General features: G+C 34.3%; 1 protein-coding gene across 1 annotated transcript in view; it reads right to left on the bottom strand.

Annotated features, from left to right (window-relative positions):
* The window catches only part of ANKRD12 (ankyrin repeat domain 12), a 196,272-nt gene that overhangs the window by 27,483 nt on the left and 143,524 nt on the right, over window positions 1-25,265 (bottom strand). Inside the window, 3 exon segments of the mRNA XM_020985535.2 lie at window positions 652-2,543; window positions 2,546-5,383; window positions 19,656-19,803. Of these exon segments, the coding sequence (XP_020841194.1) occupies window positions 652-2,543; window positions 2,546-5,383; window positions 19,656-19,803 (4,878 nt within the window).

The following is a 25,265-nucleotide window of genomic DNA, read 5'->3' as shown; positions in this document are numbered from 1 at the left end:
ATTATTTTAGGTAAATTTCTTCTTTCTTTTTAAATCTTTAGGGGAACAGAAGGCCTCTTGGAGTGAAATAAAAATTACTTTTACATTTTTGAGGATCTTCATAAAATGATTACTATTTCATTTGTTTGCCCAATATCATATAAACTACAACTTTTATTTAGAGTTTCCTGAGATGTGTCAGGAATTTTAGTTAATAAAAGTAATAAATATAATACTTAAAACCTTTCTCCCTCTCCTTTTTTTTCCCTTTACAGACCTCTGAAATAAGATTTCAAAAATCACTTGTTGTCTCATGTGAAAATGAAAATACAATCCTTCTCCTCTAACTTTTCACCAAAATTTTTTCATATAATCTCCTGTGAATGAAATCAACTATTCTTTTTTAAGCCTTCTCTCTTGGCTAGAGCTCTCAGAAGCATCTGTAAAATACAAAATGGTGACTAGAAAAGTTGCATTTACTTATTTGAAGAAACCAATGGCTCATTACATAGTAAAAACTCATCTTAGATATTTGCCATCCAGAAGACACTCCTTTATGAGAAGTGTTCTTTCCTTTAAACGAAGCACAAATCTGCACACATTATTAGGTTGTATCTAAGGAATATCTTGATATATTCAAAGTATATTTTATCAAGTAAAACTGTTACTTACAGTAGGAATACAAATCTTGCTTAAAGGGTTTCCATCCAGAAGGTATGATCCATTAAATGTCACATATTCATCATAATACTGAGGTGCTTGAGGAATAACACTACACAGTAATTTGCGTTTCTCTTCTATTTTTTTTCTTATGTGCAAGTATTCAAAATATGGATTTGCCCTCTCTGAACTATATGGCTGAATCTCATCTAATTTTAGAGAATCTACAATGGCTGCCAGAGACTGTTGAGTTTTCTCTTTTGCTTGTAGTAAAGAGGGATTTACTTGCACAGGCTGAGGCACACGTGACATTTTCCTTTTCCGTGGATGGTGGACTTGAGCATCATCTTCCTCAGTTAACCTTATTCTTCCTCTAGGAGATGCAGATTCATTATCTTTTTCAGACAATGACACACAACTAATAGGGATCTGCTTACTCTGATTTGCCATTATATTTGCTCTGTTTCTAGTTATCCTTTGAGGTATTTGGTGATCAGTTTTATCATCTTCGGCAGTTTCTTCTACCTCTATTTTAACTAACTGACTACATTTATGTATTTCTGCTTGACCAGATGGTTGTGAGTGACTTTCGAGATTTGATAAAGTGCTTTGTTGTGATTCCTCATCTTCTGTGGACAGAAATCCTTTTCTACTTTCACTATAATTTTTTGAACTATCTTGTTCATGTAGATTTCCTTTAGATAGTCCTGCATTTAGCTCACCAAGATCCATATCAGACTTACTAGCTAAATTGATTAAAACTGAACTCTCAAGTTTTTCTTTTTCGTGTGAAATAACCTGAGTGTCAGCTGTGCTATCAATTTCATGACTGTCTGAAGTCTTATAAATAAGTTTGCTAAATGAATAAGGATGTGTATTTATTTGTGAATAGGCATCATTTCCAAGAAAGTCCTTTTCTGATGGTACTGTGGGCAAGGCATTAGTCCTTTCATAATTTGGTGATATATTCTGAATGGTCCTTTCAGTATACACAGTGACAAATGTATCTGTCTTTTGACCATTGGTTGGAAAAAAAGTATTTTCCAAGTCTTTTTTGAAATTATCTGTGTCTAAAACAGAATTATTTTGGACTAGAATCTTCTGTTGAAAAGTTGACTCTTGATTACCAATATATGACAAAGACATATGTTTAGGAATACATTCAGCATCTGGGAATGACTGGCCATGGAAAGAGCAGGGTGGCTGAGAAGGCATAAAAGATGCTGAATCTTGAGCACCTGAATTTCCTTGGATTTCAGTTTGATGTTGAGGTAATAATTCAGATGTATTATGTTCCTTTAATATTCTGTTGTCAGGATTACACAATCCTTGGATGACTGGATCTTGATCAGGTACTCTATAACTTGAACAGTTAAAATCATTGGTGCTTAATGACTCCTGTCTTTCAACAGGTATCTCCAAAGATTTATTTTGTTGAATCATATTAATTAGATTACATGACTCTACATGCACAGGGCTTTCTCCTATAGGGCTCATTTGAGTAGTACTTCTGATAACATTTGTATCTGATGAACTATGCTTACTGTTGAAAGATGTAACTGGAGAAGTGGCAAAACTGGAATGTAAGTTAGACACTTTTGAAAGGTCATTTTCAGGCACATTACAAGAAGACACTTCATGTTTAGGGGAACTGCAAGTATGACTTGGCACAGCTAGTAACCTACTTTGATTGTTTTCTTCTGACATTGTTTGAAGTTGTTTTGTATGTTCTGAAATGACAGGTGGCATGCTACATCTTCGAACTTCCACGACAGGTCTATACTCATTAATAATAAGCTTAACATCTTCTACAGAAGATGACCTGAGATGAGATGTTGGAAGCCTGTTTGTATATGGTAATTTAATCCGCTCTGGCAATTCGGTTATACTGTCCAATTCCCTTCATGAAGGGCAGGAGACTTGGCAACTGGCAAAAATGGTGATTGTGAAAAGGACATTTGGGAATCAGAACCTTCCAATATAAAGTCAGAATCATATTCAACTACAGGCCTTGGTGTTGTCATTGTAGTATGACAGGAATCTTCTGAGCTAGCAACTGAAATCATTGATACAGATCTAGAGCTGAGACCTGTTTTTTCACTTTCTGATCGAGGAGATCTGCTTAAATTATTATCTATAATTAAAGATGACTTCCCAACATTTGTTATGTTCTTTGTGTCTACAGATTGAGATCTGTTACTTGTAGCATCTTTTAAATGTTTCTCCTTTGTGTAAACATCAGACAACTCTGAACTCTTTGACCTAATTAGTTCTTTACTTTTTGATTCTGCTAGTGTATTTTTTGCTTTTTCTTTATCTTTTATTTTATTGAGTTCTAAACAGGAACGGTTCCTCAATCTTTCCTTTTCCTTTTGCTTAATTTTTTCCTTATGTTTTTTATGCCACTGTTCTATTTCTAGGTCTTTAAGGCTTAGCATTCTCTCAAAACTTGTTTGCATTAAATCATCATTCACCAACCTCTTTTCTTTTGGTCGAGTATCTTTTGGAGTCAATGATGATTTAGGTTTAGGTTTATCTACTTCATATTTGTGCTTGGGTAAGTTATTTAGTTGTATTTTATCTCTGTGCTTATCTCGTTCTTTATACCTGTCTATATCTTTATCCTTTTTATCTTTTTCTTTTCCATCAGGAGTTTTCAAAGGTTCATCTTTTGTTTTTTCTTTAAGGGATGAAAGTTTTTCATGCAGTGTTTTACTACCTTCTGTGGAAGTTGACCGTCTCTCTTCCTGTACATGCTTACAAGCAGCTAAAGAGAAACTTTCTTTATCTTTAGATTTTTCCCTTTTCTCAATCTCCCGTTCTTTTTCTTTTGTCTTGCCTTTTTCAAGTTTAATGTATTCACTATCTTTATCTGATAGCTTACCTTTTTTCTCTATGAAGTGTTTTTCTTTGCTTTCACCTAGATGCCTCTCTTTTTCAGTTTTTTCTTTGTCATGTTTTTTATCTATCTTATCTCTATTTTTTTCTTTGTCATCAGCTTTTTTAACTGTGGCAACATTTTTTATCTTCTCACTTTCTTTATGGCACTTTTCTGCCTGGTGTGAATTTACTCTGTCTTTTTCTTTTGTTTTTTCAATGCATTCATTCAAATCTAATTTGTCTCTCTCTGGCTTATAATCATGTTTTATTTTTTTTTCTTTTTCAGTATTTTTTCTGTCATTCTTTTCCAAGTCTTTTTCTTTAATCTGAAGACGTTTCTCAGGTCTGTCCTTATTTTCTTTCATGATCTTTTCTTGTTTGTCAATTTCTGTGTCCTTTTCTGTTAAATGCAATCCCATTGATTCTTCTTTAACACTTATACCCAAAGGAAATAATTCTGCTTCTTTATCTACTGGTATACTCTCCCTTTCTTCTTTTAACTCTTTGATTTTTTCTTCCTTAAAGGACCTCTCATTTTCCTTTCTTCCTTTTTCTCGTTCCTCTTTAAAGCTCCTTTCTTTTGGTATGTGTTTTTCCTTGCTTGATTTGTCATCTTTTGTGTTTTTTTCCAACTTCGATTTTTTTTCAGATGTCAGGAATTCATGATCTACATTTAAAAAGATATCTTCAGTTTCATCACTTTTAAAAAAATTCTCTTTCCAAAATTCTCTATCAAATTCAACACTTCTCTGAACTGCTTTATTTCCATCTTTATTTTTGTATTTTTCTTTTTCACCATCTGGCTCTTTTTTGTGTTTTTCCTTTTCTCTGTCTTTATGTTTTAATTTATGTTTCTTTAATGTTTTGCCTTCTTTATCAGTCTTTTTCAGTGCATAGTCTGAATTATCAAAATATAGACTATGATCTTCATCTTTAATTTTTGGAACAGATTTCTCACCAAATTCTAAGTGGAAATCTTTCTGATGGTGTTTACTTTTTTCTTTATGTTTACAATATTTTCCACTAGAAGTTTCCAACAGGAATTCTGAATCTGCATTGTTTTCATGTCTAATGAGGTCAGATTGTAAGGATGTTTCAGAACTACCTGGTGATAAACATGTTTTGGTGTTTTCTTGTTTTAGTAGTGTTGATTGTTTTTCACTGAGTCCACAGGGATGTTTAGGAGATTTACTAGTAGTAATATGAAATAAGTGTAATGAAGTATCATCTTTTGGAGTAAAAGACTTTCTAAAATTTTCTTCCTCTCTAGTTTTGTCTAGAGAATCTAATACAGGATTACACACCAAGTTTGTTACTCTAGAATTTTCTTTTCCTTCTTTTTCTTGTTTCAACTCTTGATTTTCTTTATTTTTGTTCTGATTTTTTAACTTTCTTTTAACCTTTCCTTTCTGTTTATGTTCATTTGCAATTAAATATTCCTTTTTGGATCTTAAATCAGAGGCTGAAGTTTCAGGGGCAGAACATGTAGTAGAAACAACTTTTTTGTCCTGAAGAATCTCTTCATCTGAACTTTCAGAACTTGAATACAGAACTCTAGATGGTTTTTGTTTTTTACTTTTAAATAGTTTGGGATAGACTTTTTCTTGCTTTACAAATAAATTCTTTTCTATTTCAGATTCATTCTCTTTTCGTAGTTCTTTCCTAAGAATGTGTCTGTCATCAATCATTTTATTTATTTCTTCATCATCATCATCTTTGAATTCATATTCATCAAGAGCAGAAGGAAGAGGGACTTTACTAGGTATTAACTGTTTACTTTCACTGACTAGTGAGTCTTTCTCTGCTTCAGAATCAATATTTTCATCAACACTAGAAGGATTTACAGACGGAGCCTCTTCAGAATCTAAAGTAAGAAAAGAAATTCTGTCAGTCAACAAATGACAATTTTCAGAAAAACCTGGATGACAAAAAAAATAGTATGCAAACATCAAATTTCAAATTAAATTGAATTTTAAAAAATCACTTGAGGTTTATGTATGAATCATGGAGACAGCAGCACAATGATGTTTTGCTATCTTCTGGGTCCATGTTATGGAACTGCTTAGTAGAAAGTCCTTGCATTACTTTTTTTTTTTTTTGGCTTTTAGGCAATTGGGGTTAAGTGACTTGCCCAGGGTCGCACAACTAGTATGTGTCAAGTGTTTGGTCTGAGGCCGGATTTGAACTCAGGTCCTCCTGACTTCAGGGCCGGTGCTCTATCCACTGCACCAATTAGCTGCCCCCCTTGTATTACTTCTAAAGCCTCTTGACAACTGTTTACAGTAAAGAGCTCATGTGTTATCACAAAGTGTTGCTTTATAAAGTTTTTTTTAATACTTATAGAGAAATACTTTTCAGTATTTCTATAAAGAATTATGTAAGTTTATCAAAGACCAATAACTTAAAAGGTGGAAGATGCTTTTAATTAGAAAAATAGGCACCAATTTACTAAAATAAAATTAGAAAAATTAAATTCAATAAAATGAAAAGAAATGCAATCCAAAAGGTTATGTTAACAAATTAGCAAAATAAATGGAATCTTATCCGTCCATTAATCCATTGATCTATCCATCTGTGTCTTTTGAGATACATACTTTGTTCTTTAATTTCCTAACTTCTAATTCTTGTACATGTAATAACAAAATATATTTCTGGGGAGTCAATACTTCAAAGATCTGTGATTTTATCACAGATTTTATTTATCACAACTTACCACACACAGCTGTGGCTCAGAAAGTTTAGTCCTTTAGAACTAAATAAGAGAAAAATAGAAGGCTTTTGGGAGCCTATCTAGGTCCCAGAAGTGATTTCAAGAACCTATACACCCCAAAGTTAGAAATTCCAAAGCCTATGTTCCAGTGGCACAACTTTTGAGAGCCAAGGTTCATTTCCAATCCAGTGTCACAATAGGTTTTTTTTTTAGGATTACTATACAAAAACACTTAGCTCAATTCTCCCATATTTCAAAGGATATGAAAATTTAGTTATATGAAATTACAAAAATGTATGTATCTGTCTACATATACATACCCTTTGACTTCTTAAGCCAAAAGACCCTTCCCTTGGCTACCAGTCTCCTATGTGTGCTATCTTTCCTTATTAGAATATAATCTCCTTGTGGCCTGGTACAGCACAGTACTTAACACACAGTAAACCTTTAGGCTTTTACATTTATTCATTCATACACATGCACACTTAGATGCATAAATGCAAGAAAAAGCTAATTCCTGCCAACAAGGAACTTTTAAAAAAAAAATAATTGCTGAGCTTTGTCAATATCAGGGTGCCAAATGTTACAGTAACTACCTGATCTCCAATTAGTAATAAATTTGAGTTGAGGACTGAAATGGATAAGTGGTAGAGGAGAAATGGAGATACTAGATAAAATAATGTTCTGAACCCCTAGTTTAAAAGGAAGGAGTAGTCTACTTTTAATATATTGCTTCTGAAGTAGAAGGAAATCTTCTCTTTGGTCCAGGGCAATTGCCCCTTAGGGAGAATCCCAACCTGAGTACCTGAAGAAAATGCTCTCCTCAATCTCCCCTCCTACCTCACAACCAACATTCTTCTTTTCCCAGATCACCTGCTGGGTTTGGCTGGCCCTGGCTCTATACTCTGGCTCAGGGGCTGTAATTTTTTCGACCAATTTTTCAGTTGATCCTCTGGGATTTTCTAAGTCTACCATCATTGTTGCTGTTCAGTTGTTTCAGTTGTATCTGACTCTTCATGACCCATTTGGAGTTTTCTTGGCAAAGATAGTAGAGAGGCTTGCCATTTCCTTTTCCAGTTTATTTTACAGATGAGGAAATACAAGGTTAAGTGATTTGCCCAGGGTCATACAGCTTATGTCTGAGGCTGAATTTGAACTCAAGTGTTTCTAACTCCAGGCCTGGCTCTCTAGCGACTATGCAATCTAGCTACCCTGTCTACCTTTGTTTTCTCATTTTCTGTTCTTATTTCTTCAATTTCTTTTTCTTGTCTTACTGTTACAGCTAGTATTTTCTAGTACACTATTGAATAATAATGGTGATAATCCTCATGAGCTTCTTAAACCTTTAAAGTTCCTTGGCCACAGTAGTCTGCTGGTACTTTCAAAAACATTTTAATATTCATAAATCAATATGATGTAAATATACAGAGGAATTTTTATAGTAATCATTATTAACAAATTAACCCTCAAGATTCTCAAGTCTAAATTTTTCAGTGGTGATTAAAAAAACAAAACAAAATGCTGATACTTGGACATTCTAGAACAGAGGGGTCACAAATGCGGCCCTCAACACTTGCAAGTGCAGCCTGAACCAAATTAAAATATAATTGTAAAATATTTAACAAAATAAATAAATATACAATAAAACACAGATAATATTACATTTAAAAACTAAGTCAATATGTGGTCCGCAGGGATCCTTGTATATGGATTGGTGGCCCTGTTTCTATTTGAGTTTAATATTGCTGCTCTAAAACACATTATAACCATATGTCTATAAATGCATACACACACACACACACACACACACACAGAGTACCTTTTCTTGTGTTTTTTTAATGCTTCCTTTATTTCAAGAGCTACTTTAAGAAATCCTATGATAATGCCTCCTTCTGCTTATAATTAACATACTGACATTAGATGCCAAGTCTGGACTACCAACATACCTAATATATTTTTGTCTGAAAAAGAAAATGTAACTAACTCTCAATTACTCAGAAGTTAAACAATTCAACTCAACAGACATTTATATGACTACAACATACAAAGAACTATCCTATGTACTCTGGATACAAACATAAGAATCTACTTTAGTACTATTCAAACCATTCATTCTTTTTTCTTCCCATGTCCCATTTTGGGGTCCATTAAAAAAAAACCAAATAGCAAACTATTTATTAATGCTTATTATATATACCACAGGGAAGACAAGAGAAATAAAAAGAGATAAAAATAATTTTTTTTTCCTCCAAGTAAAGTTACAATGAAGGAAGAATTTGAAACTATCTTTTAAAATAAAGTTTGGGGGTTATGAATGAATTTCAATGAGATATGCTATCCTTGTTCTCCATTATTATAGAAAATTATGAGTTGGTTAAAATAGATAAATTTTTATAACTTGAATGTCATAGCAGAATCCTACATAGCTTCAAATTTCCTACATAAAAACGAAATAAAATATACTATGGGTGAATGCATATGATAGAAAAATGCAGCTAAAAAAGGTTACTTGTGTATTAAAGGCAGGGATTTTATTCCTTTGATAGTAATGAAAACCTAGACAAAATATTTTACTTTTGAATACCAGCTAATCATTTCTCTAATATTTAGGCAGAATATATTAGCCAAATGGAAATTAAAATGTATGGAAGGAAATGATTTTCAAGTTATCTGCTCTGATAATATATACCACAATGGGATACATTAATATTCTGTGAGAATGATGCTTCAGTTTGTCTTTTTTTGTGTGAGATGTTAAGTGATAAAAATATAAAAACAATGTTTGAAGCTATAATGTCTAGCAAACTAAATTTATAAGCAAAGATTAATCCAGGTTAAACACCTTTTTTAAATACTTTAATTCATGGTTCTATCACTTCTTCAACTGAATTAACTTTTTAGCTTTTTTTTAAAAAACAAGATTTGAAGGAGAACCTATAAATGCCTAATTTGTTTGGTAAATCAAGTTGGAAGAGACCAAGTAGTAAAATGAAATTTTTTTTTTTTGCTTTTTTGGTGAGGCAATCAGGGTTAAGTGACTTGCCCAGGGTCACACAGCTAGTGTCAAGTGTCTGATAAGGCTGAAGCTCTATCCACTGCGCCACTTAGCTGCCTCTCAAAATGTAATTCTTACTGTAATAATTCACTCTTGCTTTGCTGATGAGTGGGGTACACCAAATTATTAATAGCCAGAGTAAAGGAAAGATACATAAGTTCCCTTGTGGCTGAAACTTTTGACTTTGTACACCATCTCAAAAAAAAAAAAGACGCTGCAAGAGGGGTACTATATAAAGTCAACAAAATCTATTTTATCAATGAATATCAGGCAGAATTGGCGGTACCTTCCCCCAAGTAGAACTTTTCCATCAATCCTCCCAGTTACCATAATTATTAATTAGTGTCCATGAAAACAGAGTATTTATAGGTAGGAATTTACATGAATAAGGCATTAAGTACGGTGTTAAGTAGCTATAAGTAACTTTTTTTTATCCCTGTGTGAATTATCTTTTTTTTTTTAAAGCAGAGATTCATTTAACTATAGGGAATAAGGTGGGTGATATGGAAGGAAGAATGTGGGAGAGCAGTAGACATCAAATAGCAAAATACATCTTATTTTTAATAAAAAGCACTCCTTATTTAGGCATACCATGCATCACTGAACTGGATTTTATTTTGTACATTAGCCAGAAGTGGTACTTTTGCAAAAAAATCACAGAAGTGTGTGTGTACACACACACACACACACACACACACATACACACACATATATATACGTATATATACATATACGTGTGTATATATATATATATATATATATGTATGTATGTATGTATGTATGTACATGATGCCTAATTGGATCAAAGTTACTTAATGTTGTTAAGTTCACACTAATTTATTTATCAAAAGTATAACTTAGAATTATGTTTAATATATTCTTCTTTTTTTTCTTTGGTTAGGCAATGGGGTTTAAGTGACTTGCCCAGGGTCACACAGCTAGTAAATATCAAGTGTCTGAGGCCAGATTTGAACTCAGGCCCTCCTGACTGCAAGGCTGGAGCTCTATCCACTGTGCCACCTAGCTGCCCCTTGTTTAATATATTCTTATCAGAAAATTAAAGTTCACAAATTTGGCTATATCCGATGGTGACTTCTCTAACGATGTAGCATTTTAAGTATCTCTGTGACGTGGATTGGTGTGATGCACCATAGCAGTGATAATGCACTTTCATATTTTCAAAAGCTAGCAGCATTAAAATGAACATTTAATATCCAATTAACATACTCTAAATTTAGAACAGATCAAGTTTGATAAGTCAGGTTTAGAAGGACCTCATGCAAATTAAATGGTGAAACTGGGTACTTTCATCCCTCTTTAAAAAAAAAGTAATCTCTAAGGCTGCGAGGTGGCGCAGTAGATAGAGCACCGGCCCTGGATTCAGGAGGACCTGAGTTCAAATCCAGATTCAGACACATAACACTTACTAGCTGTGTGACCCTGGGCAATCACTTACCCCCACTGCCCAACCTCCCCCCAAAAAAGTAATCTCAATACTTTTGTGTGATATTTACTGACCTTTTTGCATAATTTCTTGAGGGACCTTGATTGACCAAAAATTCAGGTAGAATATATTAACCAAATGGAAATTAAATGTTCTGTAAAAACTAATACATAATTGATGAATGTGAAAAAAAATCAAGGTCTGTGAGGCATGAACATTATTTTGGAAAAAGCATTTGTTTAAAATAAAAATATGTAATTTAAATAAAGTCCATTCACTTAGATGAAAAATGATAATTTCAATAATATTTTCTTATATATAAAGGGAATATTCTTCACCTTAAAGATATACTATAATAAGGGTAGATTTTGAAAGTGTCAAATAACATAAGGCATTAAATTAATTTGCAAATAATAAATGAATTTTAAAGTCTAAAAGTCATCTTGAATTACAATACTTCATCCTTCAAAGCATTTTTGTAGATGTATATATGTGTGTATGTGTGTTTATGTATACACACATATCTATCTATCTAAAATTTCATTTCATCCCTGTAACAGGCTTGTTAGATAAACTGGGCCAGCATTATTATTATTCTTAATGTACAAATAACAGAACAAGCAGAAAAATTACTAGCTTAAAGTCAGGCTGCTAATTAGAGACAGTCAAATATCCTGACATTCTAATGTTGTACTACTTCTATGAGATTTCTGTCAATGATCTGGTGTTGAGGAAGTGAGGAAGAGAGTTCATATTTCCTGGACAGATTCTAGACTAGAGATAATGACTAAAAAAATTTTTTAACACAGCTTGAAAATAAAAAAGTAGTACAAATCAGTGATCTCGTGATTTAACTGAAAATGTTTAATTATCAGATAAATACATCTACTAGCCACCCACTCTTTTTCCATTGAAAGGAGCAAATTCTGCTATATTAGTCAAAGTAGTGTAACTTATTCTTTTTCCCTATTCCCTCAATTCCTGTTTAGTGGTCCCATTTTGAAAGTTGCCACAAGTTGTTTAGTTCAAATTTTTCCAATAATTTGCTCAATTCTCTATTTTCTCTTTTATCTTTCTATTACGTTAGTTCAAATCTGAGAGAAGAACAGCAGTCTTCTACCATTAATGTGTCACTATTTATACTTAATAATACTAATGGTATTTTAATATTTTAAAGAAAAACTATCACTAACAGAATTTTCTCATGAAGCAGTTTCAGAGCAGTAGACAATATATGAGTTTTGCTTTCTTATTCAATGTCACTCTTTCACGTTATTAGATTGCTCAATATATCCATACTTAAAGTTATGAGTCACTCCATTATTTTTCCTAGTAGTTCCTCTTTTAAGCCAGTACTTTGTCCCTATGATTGGTTTTGCTTAATCTACTGTGATGTAATCCTATTTCTGCAGTCTCTCTTACCCCTAACATTAACTGAATTTCAAAAACACATAAACATACTTAATATACGACAAATCTTTAGTGTGAAGACAGGTTTAATTTTACCAATTTTCCTCCCAAATTTCTCTGATCCCTCTTTATCCTGACACAAAAAATCCCTATCTCATTACTGAATCTATCAATATATTTTAAGCAACGTTTTCCATGGCCAAATTAGCATGGAAAATGTTAATCTTGTCTATCCTCTTACCTGCTCCACTTCTTCCATGAAGACTTCTCCAATATCTCCAGTTGAAAGGATCCTTTCCTTTCTCAAATTTTCTCAGTCTACTTTTCTGGTCCTCTTTTTGTCTCCATCATGTCTTATCTTGTGTCATGCTTACTACTAGAGATGCCATTCTAGATTGACTGACATCAAATCATTACTGAACATGCTTTAAGTCCTGCCTTTAACTAGTTCTAAATCCATCTAGTTATACCATTACCTAGCACTTACTTCTGCATCTTTTTCTAAAGAATAGCATGAGGGGCAGCTAGGTGGCACAGTGGATAGGGCATCAGCCCTGAAGTCAGGAGGACCTGAGTCCAAATCTGGCCTCGGACCAAACACTTAACACTTACTAGCTGTGTGACCCTGGGCAAGTCACTTAACCCCAACTGTATGTATGTATGTATGTAGTATGTATGTGTATACGTATATAAGAATAGCATGAAACATTTCATCAAATGTTTTGCTAAAATCTTGGCAGACTTCTGGGTGTTGTGATGCATGACTATAAACCCTCCTACTGGGGAGTTTGGCTGTTGGACCTACTGAGTTTGGGAGTTCTGAGTTGCTGTAGGGCTAAGCCCACTGACTGTCAGTACCAAGTCTGGCACCAATATAAGGACCCTCTAAAAAAAGAGGGCCCAAGGCTACTTAGCGTGGAGCAAATTAGCTCAGGTCAGAAACAGTCAAGGCTTCCGTCAAATTATTTATATGTGTGTGTATACACACACACACACACACACACACACACACACACACACACACACACATATACATATATGAAAATGCTTTGAAGGATGAAGGGTTATAATCCAAGATAATTTTTAGACTTTAAAATTCATTTATTATTTGCAAATTAACTAATGCCTTATGTTAGTCATCTTTGACACTTTCAAAATCTACCTTTATTAAAGAACATCTCTGAGGTGAAAAATATTCCCTTGATACATAAGAAAATATTATTGAAATTATCATTTCTCATCGAAGGGGAATGGACTTTATCTAAATTATATATTTTATTTTAGACAAATGCTTTTTCCAAAATAATGTTCATGCCTCACTTGATTTTTTTTCACATTCATCAATTCTGTACTCTTTTTTACAGAACATTTAATTTCCACTTGGTTAATATAGTATACCTTCCAACATCAGTGAGATAGGGAGATCCTGACACTCCTCTCCCAAAAAGCCCACAAAAGAGGTGATGAAAATTTGGATTACAGTGTTGAACAAGTCAAATGAAAGAAGAGGATGAATGTGAGAAGAGATGTATAGGTAGGCAAGACTTGACAACTAACTGGACATAAGAGGTGAGAGACAGGGGAAGAGCTGAAGATGATTCCAAGGTTGCAAACATGAGTGACTGGAAGAATGTCAACAAAAATAGAGAAGTTAGAAAGCGGGAATAATGAATTCTGGTTAGCAACTTGGTCAAAAGAGGGAAATAAGGTTAATCAGGTATGACCTGCTTTTGATGAAGCCATGTTAGCTCTTTGTGTTTACTACTTCCTTTTCTAGATGTTACTAACCATCTCTTTAATAATATGTAGCCAAGGCACTAGCTCTTTCCTGGCAGTTAGTAAATGTAATTACTCCTATCCTACTGTTTATATGCTCTGTATTTTCTTCAGCTATTGGATGAAGTCAGGGACTATGTCCCAGACGTCAAGTCCCCTATTTCTAGGACTACCTTTACACCTTTGTCTTAACAAAAGTTATCATTTATATTGAGCTTTAAAGTATGCAAACAGCTGCAGATATATCATCTCATTTGAACCTTTGCTTTTACTTTTCTAATTTTACAGAGGAGGGGACTGAGACTGACAGAGTTTAAGTAACTTGCCCAGGGTCACGTGACTAGTAAGTATCTGAAGTGGTATCTGAATTCAGGTCTTCCTAAAATCAAGTTTACTTTGTTACTTAACAGTCTTTTTTTTTTTAGTAGAGATTTTTTTATTAATTTATTTTAATTTATCAACAATCACTTCTATAAGCTTTTGAGTTTTAAATTTTTCTCCCCCTTCCTTCCTAAGACAGTGCACAATCTGATATAGCTATACATATACATTTCTATTAAACATATTTTCACATTAGCGATGTTGTAAGAAAGAATTATAACCAATAGGAGGAACCACAAGAAAGAGAAAACAAAACAAAACAGAAGAAAAAAACTGCAAATAGGATGCTTCTACCCAGCAGTCTTTAAGGAAGTTGGCCAGGAAGAGAACCCTTAAATTTGGGAATCTCTTGTAAACACTGCCTATTTCTATCATATTGCTATTTCCATTTTATCTCTTTATTCCTTTTCATCTTAACATGTGACTCAAAGAATCCTAGTAATCCTTTGCCCTTTCCTACTATCATTACTATTAGCATAACATGTTTACAATGGTTAAAAAAAAATCCTCTTTCTTGACTGTGATTTTTTTTTATGGTGAGGAGATGTTTATGATTCTATTTTAAAATTTTAAAGATTTAATTTACAACAAGCAGTTTTAAAGAGTAAAGCCTATCTATCATAGGATCATAGTTTCTTTTCCACAATGGGAAATGTTCTTTTTATCTTTCATGTTCTTTTTTAAGTCTATTTTGTATCACAATTTTCATATGATCACTGCAAAATGCTGCATTATCTGTGTACATTACTTTCCTCCTGACTAGACTGTAAGCCCCATAACGGCAGAGAATGTCTTAATTCTCTCTCTCTAAACACAATGTTTTACACATAACAGTAATTTAGTAGATGGCTTTTGAGTGGTTGAATTAGTAATACTCTGAAGTCTTTAGAAAAAACATACTAAGCAAAATATCCAAGTGATTAAAAAATTTTATTCTTTATTAAAAATATATGGTTTTCAAAGGCTTTTTAAAAATTCAATAATTTTTTAAAAAACTACAAGCAGCTTAAATAAGGCCAAGACCGGGAAGGAGACATATCAAAAATCACACAATTTCAGAATTGGAAGAAACCTCACAGGTAACTTAATCCAAACCATAAAAATATAGAGACCATCTCTACAATATCCCCAACAAATGTTCATCCAGACTTTTCTTAAGACCTCCAGAGGCAGCCCATTGTAGTGTTGGATAGTTCTAACTGGAAGATTTTCTTTATACTAAGTCCCAAATCTGCCTTTGTGAAATTCTACCCCTTGCTCCTAGTTCTGAACTGGAGGGCCAAGTAGAAAAAGTCAGTCAACAAGCATTTATCATATAATCTGTGCCAGGCTCTGTTCTAAGGGCTGGGGATCCAAAAAACCCCCTGTTTTCAAGGAGCTCACATTCTAATGAATCTAATGCTTTTCTTCCACATGACAGCTATTGTGTTCAGCTTAAGTTTTTTCTTTTCCAGGATAAATAATTCCTATTCTTTAACGAATTCCAGGAATGCCTTGTTCTTGAGGTCATTTACCATCCTACTTGTCTTTGTATGGATGCTGATTTATCAATGTCCTTCCTAAAATAGGGCACCCAGAAGAAAACAAAACTCAAGATGTGGTTTGACCAGGATAGGGTTAAGTATAGTAAAATTATTTCCTTCTTCCTTCTGGACACTATGCCACTCTTAATGCAGTCAGAGACCATATAAGTTGTGTTGTTTTGTTTTCTGATGATGATATCACACTGAGAATTATATTGTTTTTTACTTGACTAATAGATTGTTTTCAAACAAACTGCTTTCGAGTCATGTCTCTAGCATCTTGCATTTCTAAAGGTTTATTTATTTAAACCTTAATGTATAGGCTCCAAAGGGCAGCTAGTAAAGTGCCAGGCCTGGAGTCAAGAAGACTCATCTTTTTGAATTAAAATCTAACCTCAAATTCTTAATAGTGCTGTGACCTTAGAAAAGTCACTTGATCCTGTTTGCCTCAGTTTCCTCATCAGTAAAATGAGATGGAGAAAGAAATGGTAAGTCACTCCCATGTCTCTGCCAAGAAAACTCCAAATAAGGTCACAAAGAGTTGGACACAACTGAAAAACAACTGAACAGGTGGCACATAGATAGAGCTCCAGCCTTGGAGTCAGGAGGACCTGAGTTCAAATCTGGCCTCAGACATTTGACACTTACTAGCTGTGTGACCCTGGGCAAGTCACTTAACCCTGACTGACTCATTAAAAAAAAAGTCAACCCCCCCCAAAAATACCCCAAAACTGAACAAGCACAACAACAAAGGTTTTAAAATCTCCAGTAAATTTTATCCTTATTTTGAGATGTTTAGAAAATTAAAACAAATAATGGAGAATTTGTGAATAAATGAGTAGGATCTATGAGATTTTTCATTAAAGGGAAAGCACTTTGTTTAGTAATACTTAATTCTAAACTTACATACTCTGAAGAAACATTAGACCTGGAATGTAAAGCCAACTAAAGCATTTATAAAAACTGTCTACTTATAAACCCTTAATTCATCATGACTGACACACAAATTGAGATAAGTTATAGGGAAGAAAAGTCTAGAATCTTTATCCCTGCTTCTTGTAAGGTGAAATGAATTATGGGTCCTAATTCACAATATTCAGGGAGGGATTGATCTACGGCTCCCTCTTCTTATGCTGAGGTAGTGTATCTTCTCTTATACATCAGCATTAACAAATTATTGGTGTCCAGAAATCTTTTTCCCTGCTACCAACTTCCCCCAACCTTACCTACTCTCTGATATACACTACTTCCAAAAACAAAAACATACAAAAACAAAGAGACTTGCCAGCACCCTGGATTCCATGACTACAGAAGCTAATAAATTATGGAAATGTGTTCCAGGGTTGCTGAGTCAAAACCAAGAATTCATTTTCCTCTAGAAACAATGCTATATATGGTGTTTAAGTATAATGGAAACAGTACTATTAATGTAGCAGAGTAGCCTTGGGAACCTGCCATGGAGCTGCACTTGTATTCTGGCCCTTTGCTTGAAGAGTATAAGCCATCTTAAGGGGACACAATTCCTCTTTACTGGTGATTCCTGTAACTGGGAAAGTTATATCAAAGATGACTAATGATTAATACAGGCAGATGTGCCCAACCTATGGTATATATAAGACCACAGATACCATCATGAGTTCTTTAAAAGTACCAGAGAGTAGAGCTGCTTAGAACGGTGTTGGATCTCTTCTTCCAACAACCCTAGTGAGACCCCTACTTGTCCAGATCCCACTAGGATCTCTCTTTCCCAACTGTAGAGGTCCTAGGCCCTTGTGTGGGGGACAGATGTGGACACCTACACTCCTTCAATTAGAAGGAGTCACCAACTATAATCCTGCTGGTAAGGTGAAGGAGGATCCTAGGGCCCACCATGTCTTTTATAGATAAGAGCTTAACTCCTATAGGTGCTGTCTCCCCAGAGAGAACTGTAAGCTATTTGAGAGAAGGTACTATCTCTCTTTTCTATTTGTCTGATAAGATTTTAGTACAATGTTTGGCCCACAGTAAGCACTTAAATGCTTTTCTATTCCATATAAGAGCTGAGGAGGAAATGGCTCCACCTCCTTAGGGATACATTTGGTGCTTTCTTTCCCTTGGATTTCCAGCAAGGGGAGAGAGTTTCCCCTCCCCCAACCATGGAAATGGCACAACCTCTGGCTACCAAAACCATCCTTAAGAAGTTTCTGTGTCATCTAGAAAGGTTCCTGTCCTTCAGCTGGGGGCCAGGGCCCATTTGCAGTTTTATGGAAGTGCCCCAGTTCTCTGCCACTATGCAAGTAAAAAATGCCAGGAATATTATGGATAAATAAACTTCTGTGGGCTGGCTTGGGAAGCTACCCACCATTTGGAACACTATTGGAAATAGCCAACTTAGAAAAGTGCCTTGGGAAACAGCCTATTCCTAGGCTGGAGAGCTATCTTATAAAAAATAATTTGTATATTTGAGAAAGATTACCTCAGGGAGTATTAGTTTAACAGTGAGCAGTGAAAGTAAGAGGAAAGGCAGGCAAGTCCAGGTTTAAAAGCACAAGATATGCAAGATCTTCCAGAGAAGAATGGAAGAGTGTGGAGAAGAGGAGGGAGAGAATTCCCCAAGGCTATACTGTGGGTATGAGGAGCTTTCCCTGGGGGATAAGAAGTGGCTAGGAGGTGTGAAGAAGGAGTCTGAGGATGCAATAGGGCATTTGCAAGTTACCTGTTTATAACTAGGGAGCTGAATTATAGAATCCTAGGAGTTGGAAGGTATCTCAGAAGTCATGTAGTCCAACCAATACCCAGCTAATGAAAAGTGGTCATCTAACTCTATTTAAACACCTCTGGTGAGAAGACACTCACATTAAATCCCTATTTCTTTCCATTTTTGAAGTTTTAATTCAGAGAATTGTTGATCTGGAGCCAGGACCTCAGAAACTGTATATAGTCTGAACTCATGATTATGCAGATGAGGAAAAGGAGGCTTACAGGAGTTAGTTAAATGACTTGTCTATGATGATACAGCTACTGTCAGAAGTGGAATTTGAATGTAGGTCTTCCTGACTTCAAGCTAACGCTCTTAATTGTTATGAAATTTTTTCTTGAATGGAAGGAAGTCTGTTTTGTACTTCTACCACCAGGTTCTAGTTCTTCCCTTGAAGGACAAATAGAATAATTCTAACCTTTTTTTATGAAATAACCTTTTAACTACTTGAAGACACTATCAGAGATCCCTGTAAACCTTTTCTTTTCTTTGTTAAACATTCTCACTTTCTTAACAGATCCTCAATTGGAATGGTTTTGAGTTTTTACTCACTGTGTTCACACTTCTCTGGATATGCTCCAGCTTGCAACGTCTCATATGAAATGTGGCACCCCAGCACTGGATCCAATATTTCAAATGTAGTCTGACTACAGGCAGATTTCCATGGGACTACCACTTTCCTTACTGTGTACATTATACTTCTATCAGCGCTGTCTAAAATGCTACTAGCTTCTTTTGCTGTCATATCATACCACTGATTCATACTGAACTTAGCTCATAGTCCATTAAAACTCTTATGCCTTCTTCACAAGAACTATTTTTCTAGCCATATATCCTCCAAACCGTATTTGTGAATTAGGTTTGGAAGGAGGAAAGTAGAACTATCTTCTCTGGGAGAGAAGTGATAAGACCTGTACTACAGATATACTTCAACAAGTTATACACGTTAAGAAAACTGCACATTAAACTAATCAAAGGAATTACTTGCTAACATTACTCAAAGAAGGTCAACAAATTTTATGTATTATGAACTAATTCATAATGCTATCTTAAACATCCAGCCAATGAGATGATCTAACATGCATTCTTGTGGAACTAACCTGTAAAGCTCTCTTCATCATCAGACAGAGGCACTTCTCTTTTCAGAAGTAGTTCTAACTCTTCTGTCTCTGCTACATCCACTGGTCGCTCTCCGTGTTTGTTGGCTTGAAATGCATTTCCACCATGTCGAAGTAGCAGCTTGACAATCTGCAATGTTAAGCAATTTAAGTTCTTTAAGTTCTATAAATGTAATTGAATTCAACTCTCATTTAATGAGAACCTATTATGTGCAGAGTAGAGCATTGCATTAGATACTAAAGGCAATAAAAGTAAGGTATCAGTTCCTGACCACATGAAAGCTATGACATAGATGAACATTAACTAGTGACTTCCATTGCTTAAATTTTAGAATACAAAGAGTATTTATAGATGAATTATATCTAAAATATTTTTTAAAATTAAATTAGAAGATTCACAATGAATTCAACAATTAAATGTTTTCATGCGGTCAACCCAGTATTATTACGGAAAACAGCAAAAAATGATCATTAAACTACACATCATCATCTTACAAAACTAAATTGATAGATTACTCAAATATAGACTATGTTAAACTGACATATGTGAAATCACTGACTTATAGATAACATACATGGTCTAACTGCATGTGGCTGAAATATCTATCTCAGGGGCAAATTCTTAACATATCCCTTTAAGTGGAACCATTATTACTACTGAACCATGAACACCTAGCTATACAAGAAAAAATATTAACTGGAAAGACTCAGGCCTATAATATTTGAATTTGCATAATGGAATTAGAAAGACCTGAGTTCAAACCCAGTCTCAGACAGTTACTATTTGTGTGAAACCAGAACAGGTGCTAAATAAATGCCTATTTCCTTCCCTTTCCCCTCCATAATAAAAATTATTTTCCCTTGACTGGTTAGAAAAGAAAGACAGACAAGAAAAAAAGCGATAAATAGCTTTTTAATTGAACATAGCCTATAATTCCAGGCATGTATTTTTTTGGGGGAGATGGCACAGGGGCGTCCATACCTATAATTTTACCAGTGTAGGGAGCTCCTGGTGTGGAAACACTTTCAGGAACTAGTCTGCAACTTACAGTTGAAAGGTTAAATAGGGAAAGGAATAAGGATCTATATACTGCCAATTATGTGCAATGTACTATGATAAGCACTTTTACAAATATTATCTCACTTGATATCTCATTTGGTTAAGTGACAGGTAATATGTAATCAAGGACTTAAACTCAAGTCTTCCTGACTTCAAAGCTAGATCTCTATGTTGTTGTTCAGTCCTTTCAGTTGTGCTGAACGCTATGATCCCATTTAGGGGTTTCTTGGCAAAAATACTGGAGTGATTTGCCATTTCCTTCTCCAGCTCATTTTTTGCAGATGAGGAAACTGAGGCAAACAGGGTTAAGTGATTTGCCCAGGGCACATAGCTACCAAGTGTCTGAGATCAGATTTGAACTCAGGAAGGTTAAGTCTTCCTGACTCTAGGTCCAGCAGCTTATCCACTGTGCCATGTAGCTGCCCTCCTATGTGTCTATAGTAGGTAGAAATTAATAGCTTTTCTTGCTTCTAAAAATGGTGTGATCAGTTTGCTATTTCCCTACTGTTCTTTGGAAGAGAACCTCAGAAACAGTCTTGAAAATCTATGCATGCCAGCCTATAGGCCATATTCTGAGACTGTATAAATATGACATCCTCCATAAAATTTCCATTCCAGTGCCTTACTATGGAATGGAGATGACCTTGTGTTCTCTGAGGCCTCATGAGCAGAACAAAAGCTATAGAAGTTCTTAGTAAGTAGGAAAGGGTTTAAACGTGGTTCTGGTGATAAAAGGGGTTTGAGGAATAGACCAGTTAAATTTGGAGAGGCTCTCTATACCAGGTTGGTCACATAATGGTGAGGTTTTTTGGCCATTACAATTTTCCTATCTTCATTTATACTTTTTTTATGCCTTAGAACATGATCAATTTTTATAAATTCTTGAAGAATATTTTATTTATTTAAATAAATTCCCCAATATTTTCAGTTCTTATATGGCCTTCAAATCTAATTTTTTTCAGTGTTCTATGCAAGCCTGTGACTTCTTATTTTTCTTTATCTGCCTTGCTGTACTCAGTGTGATGGTGAAGGCACTTTCTTTTAATATTATTCTGTATAAAATCTTTTTTCAATTCATTTAAATTTTCCTTTAAAAATTTAGTTGTCTGTGTTTATTGATATATTTTCCATATAAACTGTATCTTTAAGAATGATAGTTTCTATATTTCTCTCTCAGTGATTTCTGATTTGAACTTAATGTTGTCTAATATCTGACTATATCTCCTGATTTTCTAGAGTGAACTAATACATAATAAATTTTATTCCAAATGGTCATTTTAAAATCTGAAAATGCCTTCCTGTTTTAGGTTTGTTTCCTTTCCTGTAAGAAATCTATTTTCCCCCATCACATCATTATTATCTATTTTGTAAACCTTTTCTGTTTTGCAGGGTAATTCAATAAATTTATGTTTAAAGTATTAAATGCTAAATTAATTTTTTTCCTTTATTTATACTCTAACATATTACTTGTTTTTATCAGTAAGGAGGCTTGTATAACTTAGTTCATTATATTACAACCTACAGCAAAAGATTAAAATAGATAATTTTGATTACTTGAAATTAAATATTAGCATGAAATAAATTAATGAAGTTAGGATAAGAAAGGAAACTGATGATTAGGAAAAAATCTTTCACAAAATATCTCTATCTTAAAAGGGTCTAATATCCAAGACATAGGAAATTAACACAAATATATAAGACTAAAAGCCATCTCCCAATGTTAAAGTATATAAACAAACAATTCTCAAAAGAATTATAAATTATTAACAAACATATGATTTTCAAATCACTAATAAGAGAAATGCAAATCAAAAAGTCTCTGAGGTTTTACTTCACTAAAAAGGATCAAAGATGGAAATAGTCAATGTTGGAGGGGTTGTGGGAAGACAGACAAATTGATTCATGTATTCTGGAAGGAAATTTGGAATTATGCTACAAGAGCAACTAAAATGTATACCTTTGACCCAAAGATCCCACTGCTACATACATAATCTAAAGATGTCAAAGACAACAAGAAAGGCTCCATACAGACTAAAATATTCCTCTCAGCACTTTCTATAGTAGCAAACATGTGGAAACAGAACAAATGCCTATTGATTAGGGAATGGCTAACAAACTGTAGTACATGAAACTAATCAATTATTACTATGTTGTAAGAAAGGATCAATATGAAGAGTTCAGAAAGAATGGAAATTCTGATACAGAGTAACACAATCAGAACCAGGAAAATAATATATACAGTGACTCCACATGTAAATGAAATAACAAAAACTTGAGACTATATACACTATTTAAATCATAATGACCAAGTCTGGACCTAGAAAATAGTTGAGAAAACGTACCTTTCCCTTGCCCTCTTTGGAGAACTGGGGATTTAGAGGCACAGAATATACTCATAGATAGAAATGAGGAACTTTTCTGCTCTCTTTTTAAATCTTTGTTATAAGGGATGGCTTACAGGTACATTTGGAAAAGAAGGCAACATAAAAACAAAAGGGATCAATAAAAATAAGACTGATTTTAAAAAGGGAAAGTAGAAGTATTGGGGGTGATAACCATAAGCAAAACACACCACACAACTTCTTACAGTCAATTATGAAAGAGAAAAAGAAAAGGAAAAAGGTACCACCCAGTGATTCACATATGGCCCTTGAACTGCTATATGGTGAGAAGACTGGGACTGGATTGTTCCAAGCAACATAAATTACAGAAACTTAGGTGTTACACCCTCACAGAGTTAAACTGGGGGAGACAACATGTACATAAGTAGGTATATATGAAAATATATATGAAGAGAAGGCACCAACAGCTGGGGTGGGAGAATCAAGAACTAGGGATAATGCAGAAAGTGATACTTAAGTTAAGCCTTAAAAGGAACTAAATATTCAAAGAGATGAAGGTGAGTTGAAAAGATTATCTTTATAGTGGACAGGGTATGCAAATGCACAGAGCTGGAACAGGCAGTGCTATGTGTTTGTGAAAGAGAATTTTCAATAAAGCTGGAAAGTTAGGTTGGGCCAGGTTGTGAAGGACTTTAAAATGCCAAACAAAGAAACTTCTACTTGATCATAGTAAATGAAAGTTATTGGAGATTACTGAGTAAAGGAGTCATATGGTTAGATCTGCACTTCGGGGAAATCATTTTGGCAGTTGTGTGATGAAAGGAACGAAGAGGGGACAGACTTGAGGCAGGAAGACCAAACATAAGGCTACTGCAATAGTTTGGGCAAAAGGTGATGATACACTGCACTAGTAAAATGCATGAGAATGGTGAGAAAGGGATGGATACAAGAAATGTTGAGAAGGCAGAAACAAGATTTAGCAACTGTTGGGATATGTGGGGTGAGAGTGAGGTATCAAAGATGACAGACATTGAAGTTGCAAACCTCAGTGACTGGAAGGCCAATGGTCCCCTCAATGGAAAAAAAAAAGTCAAAATTTCTAATAGGCAATTGGTAAAGCAAGACACTTCAGGAGAAAGACTAGATCTAGATATACACATCAGGAATCAGCTACATTGAAATGATAAATCTATTTGAGCTGATGAGCTCACTGAAAAGATATAAGTAAAAAAGAGGGCACAGGAGAGGGCCTTGGGGAACAGCAGTTTAGGAGGTATGATATGGAGGATCCATGGCAAGAAGGAGAAATAACAAATTTTTAGTCCTTACTTTTTTTTTTTGATCTTTATCATGACAAGTCAGCAAGGAAATCGCCCTCAACAAAGGACTGAGAAGGAAAAGTGAGAAAAGGAAGACAAGAACCAAGAGAACAGTGTCAGGAAAACAGAAAGAAAGGAGAAATTATACTGGAGAAGAAAGCCAGCAGCTTCAGATACTGTAGATAGGTCAAGCAGGATGAGGAATGATTTTTAAAAATATAAGCCCGCAGATTAGCAGTTAGAGATCTCTGGTAATTTTGGAGAGAGTCATTTCAGTTGAGTGAGGTCAGAGGTTTTTGCCTAAAACTAAAAGGCACCATTATTTGTAATAAGAGTAACACAACAAGCTTTCTCAACAATACTGGGAGTAAAGAAAAGGATCCTATTATCTCCACTTGATACAATGCTAAAATTGCTCATTACAGCAACTAGACAAAAAAAGAAAGAAAGAAAGGAAGGACAGGCAAAAAGGAGGCTTTCAGATAACATAATGAATTAGAAAAACTGAGATTCAGTGAAAAAATTAAAGCAATAGCTTCATTAAAGTATCATAATACAAAATGTACCCAAATAACCAACCTTTCTGAATGTTACTAATAAACCTAGGAGTAAAAGGTAGAAAGAAACTCAATTCAAGATTGCTAAAGCATAAAATATTCTTTTAACCTACCAATATACATGTGGGACCTATATAAATACAATTACAAAATGATCTTTACAGAAAAAAAGGAAGACAAAATATTGGCGAGCCATTCATTTTTCATAGTTGTGTCATACCATTATAGTTGAAGAGATGATACTACCCAAATTAGTTTACAGCTTTAATGCAATGAGAGATGGACAAGGAGTTACTTTATAGTGTTAGATAAGA

Source organism: Phascolarctos cinereus, unplaced genomic scaffold (assembly GCF_003287225.1).
Source record: "Phascolarctos cinereus isolate Bilbo 61053 unplaced genomic scaffold, phaCin_HiC Scaffold_4;HRSCAF=312, whole genome shotgun sequence".
NCBI lineage: Eukaryota > Metazoa > Chordata > Mammalia > Diprotodontia > Phascolarctidae > Phascolarctos > Phascolarctos cinereus.
Note: the sequence above shows the minus strand (reverse complement) of the source record. Positions and strands in the feature narration are given on the sequence as shown.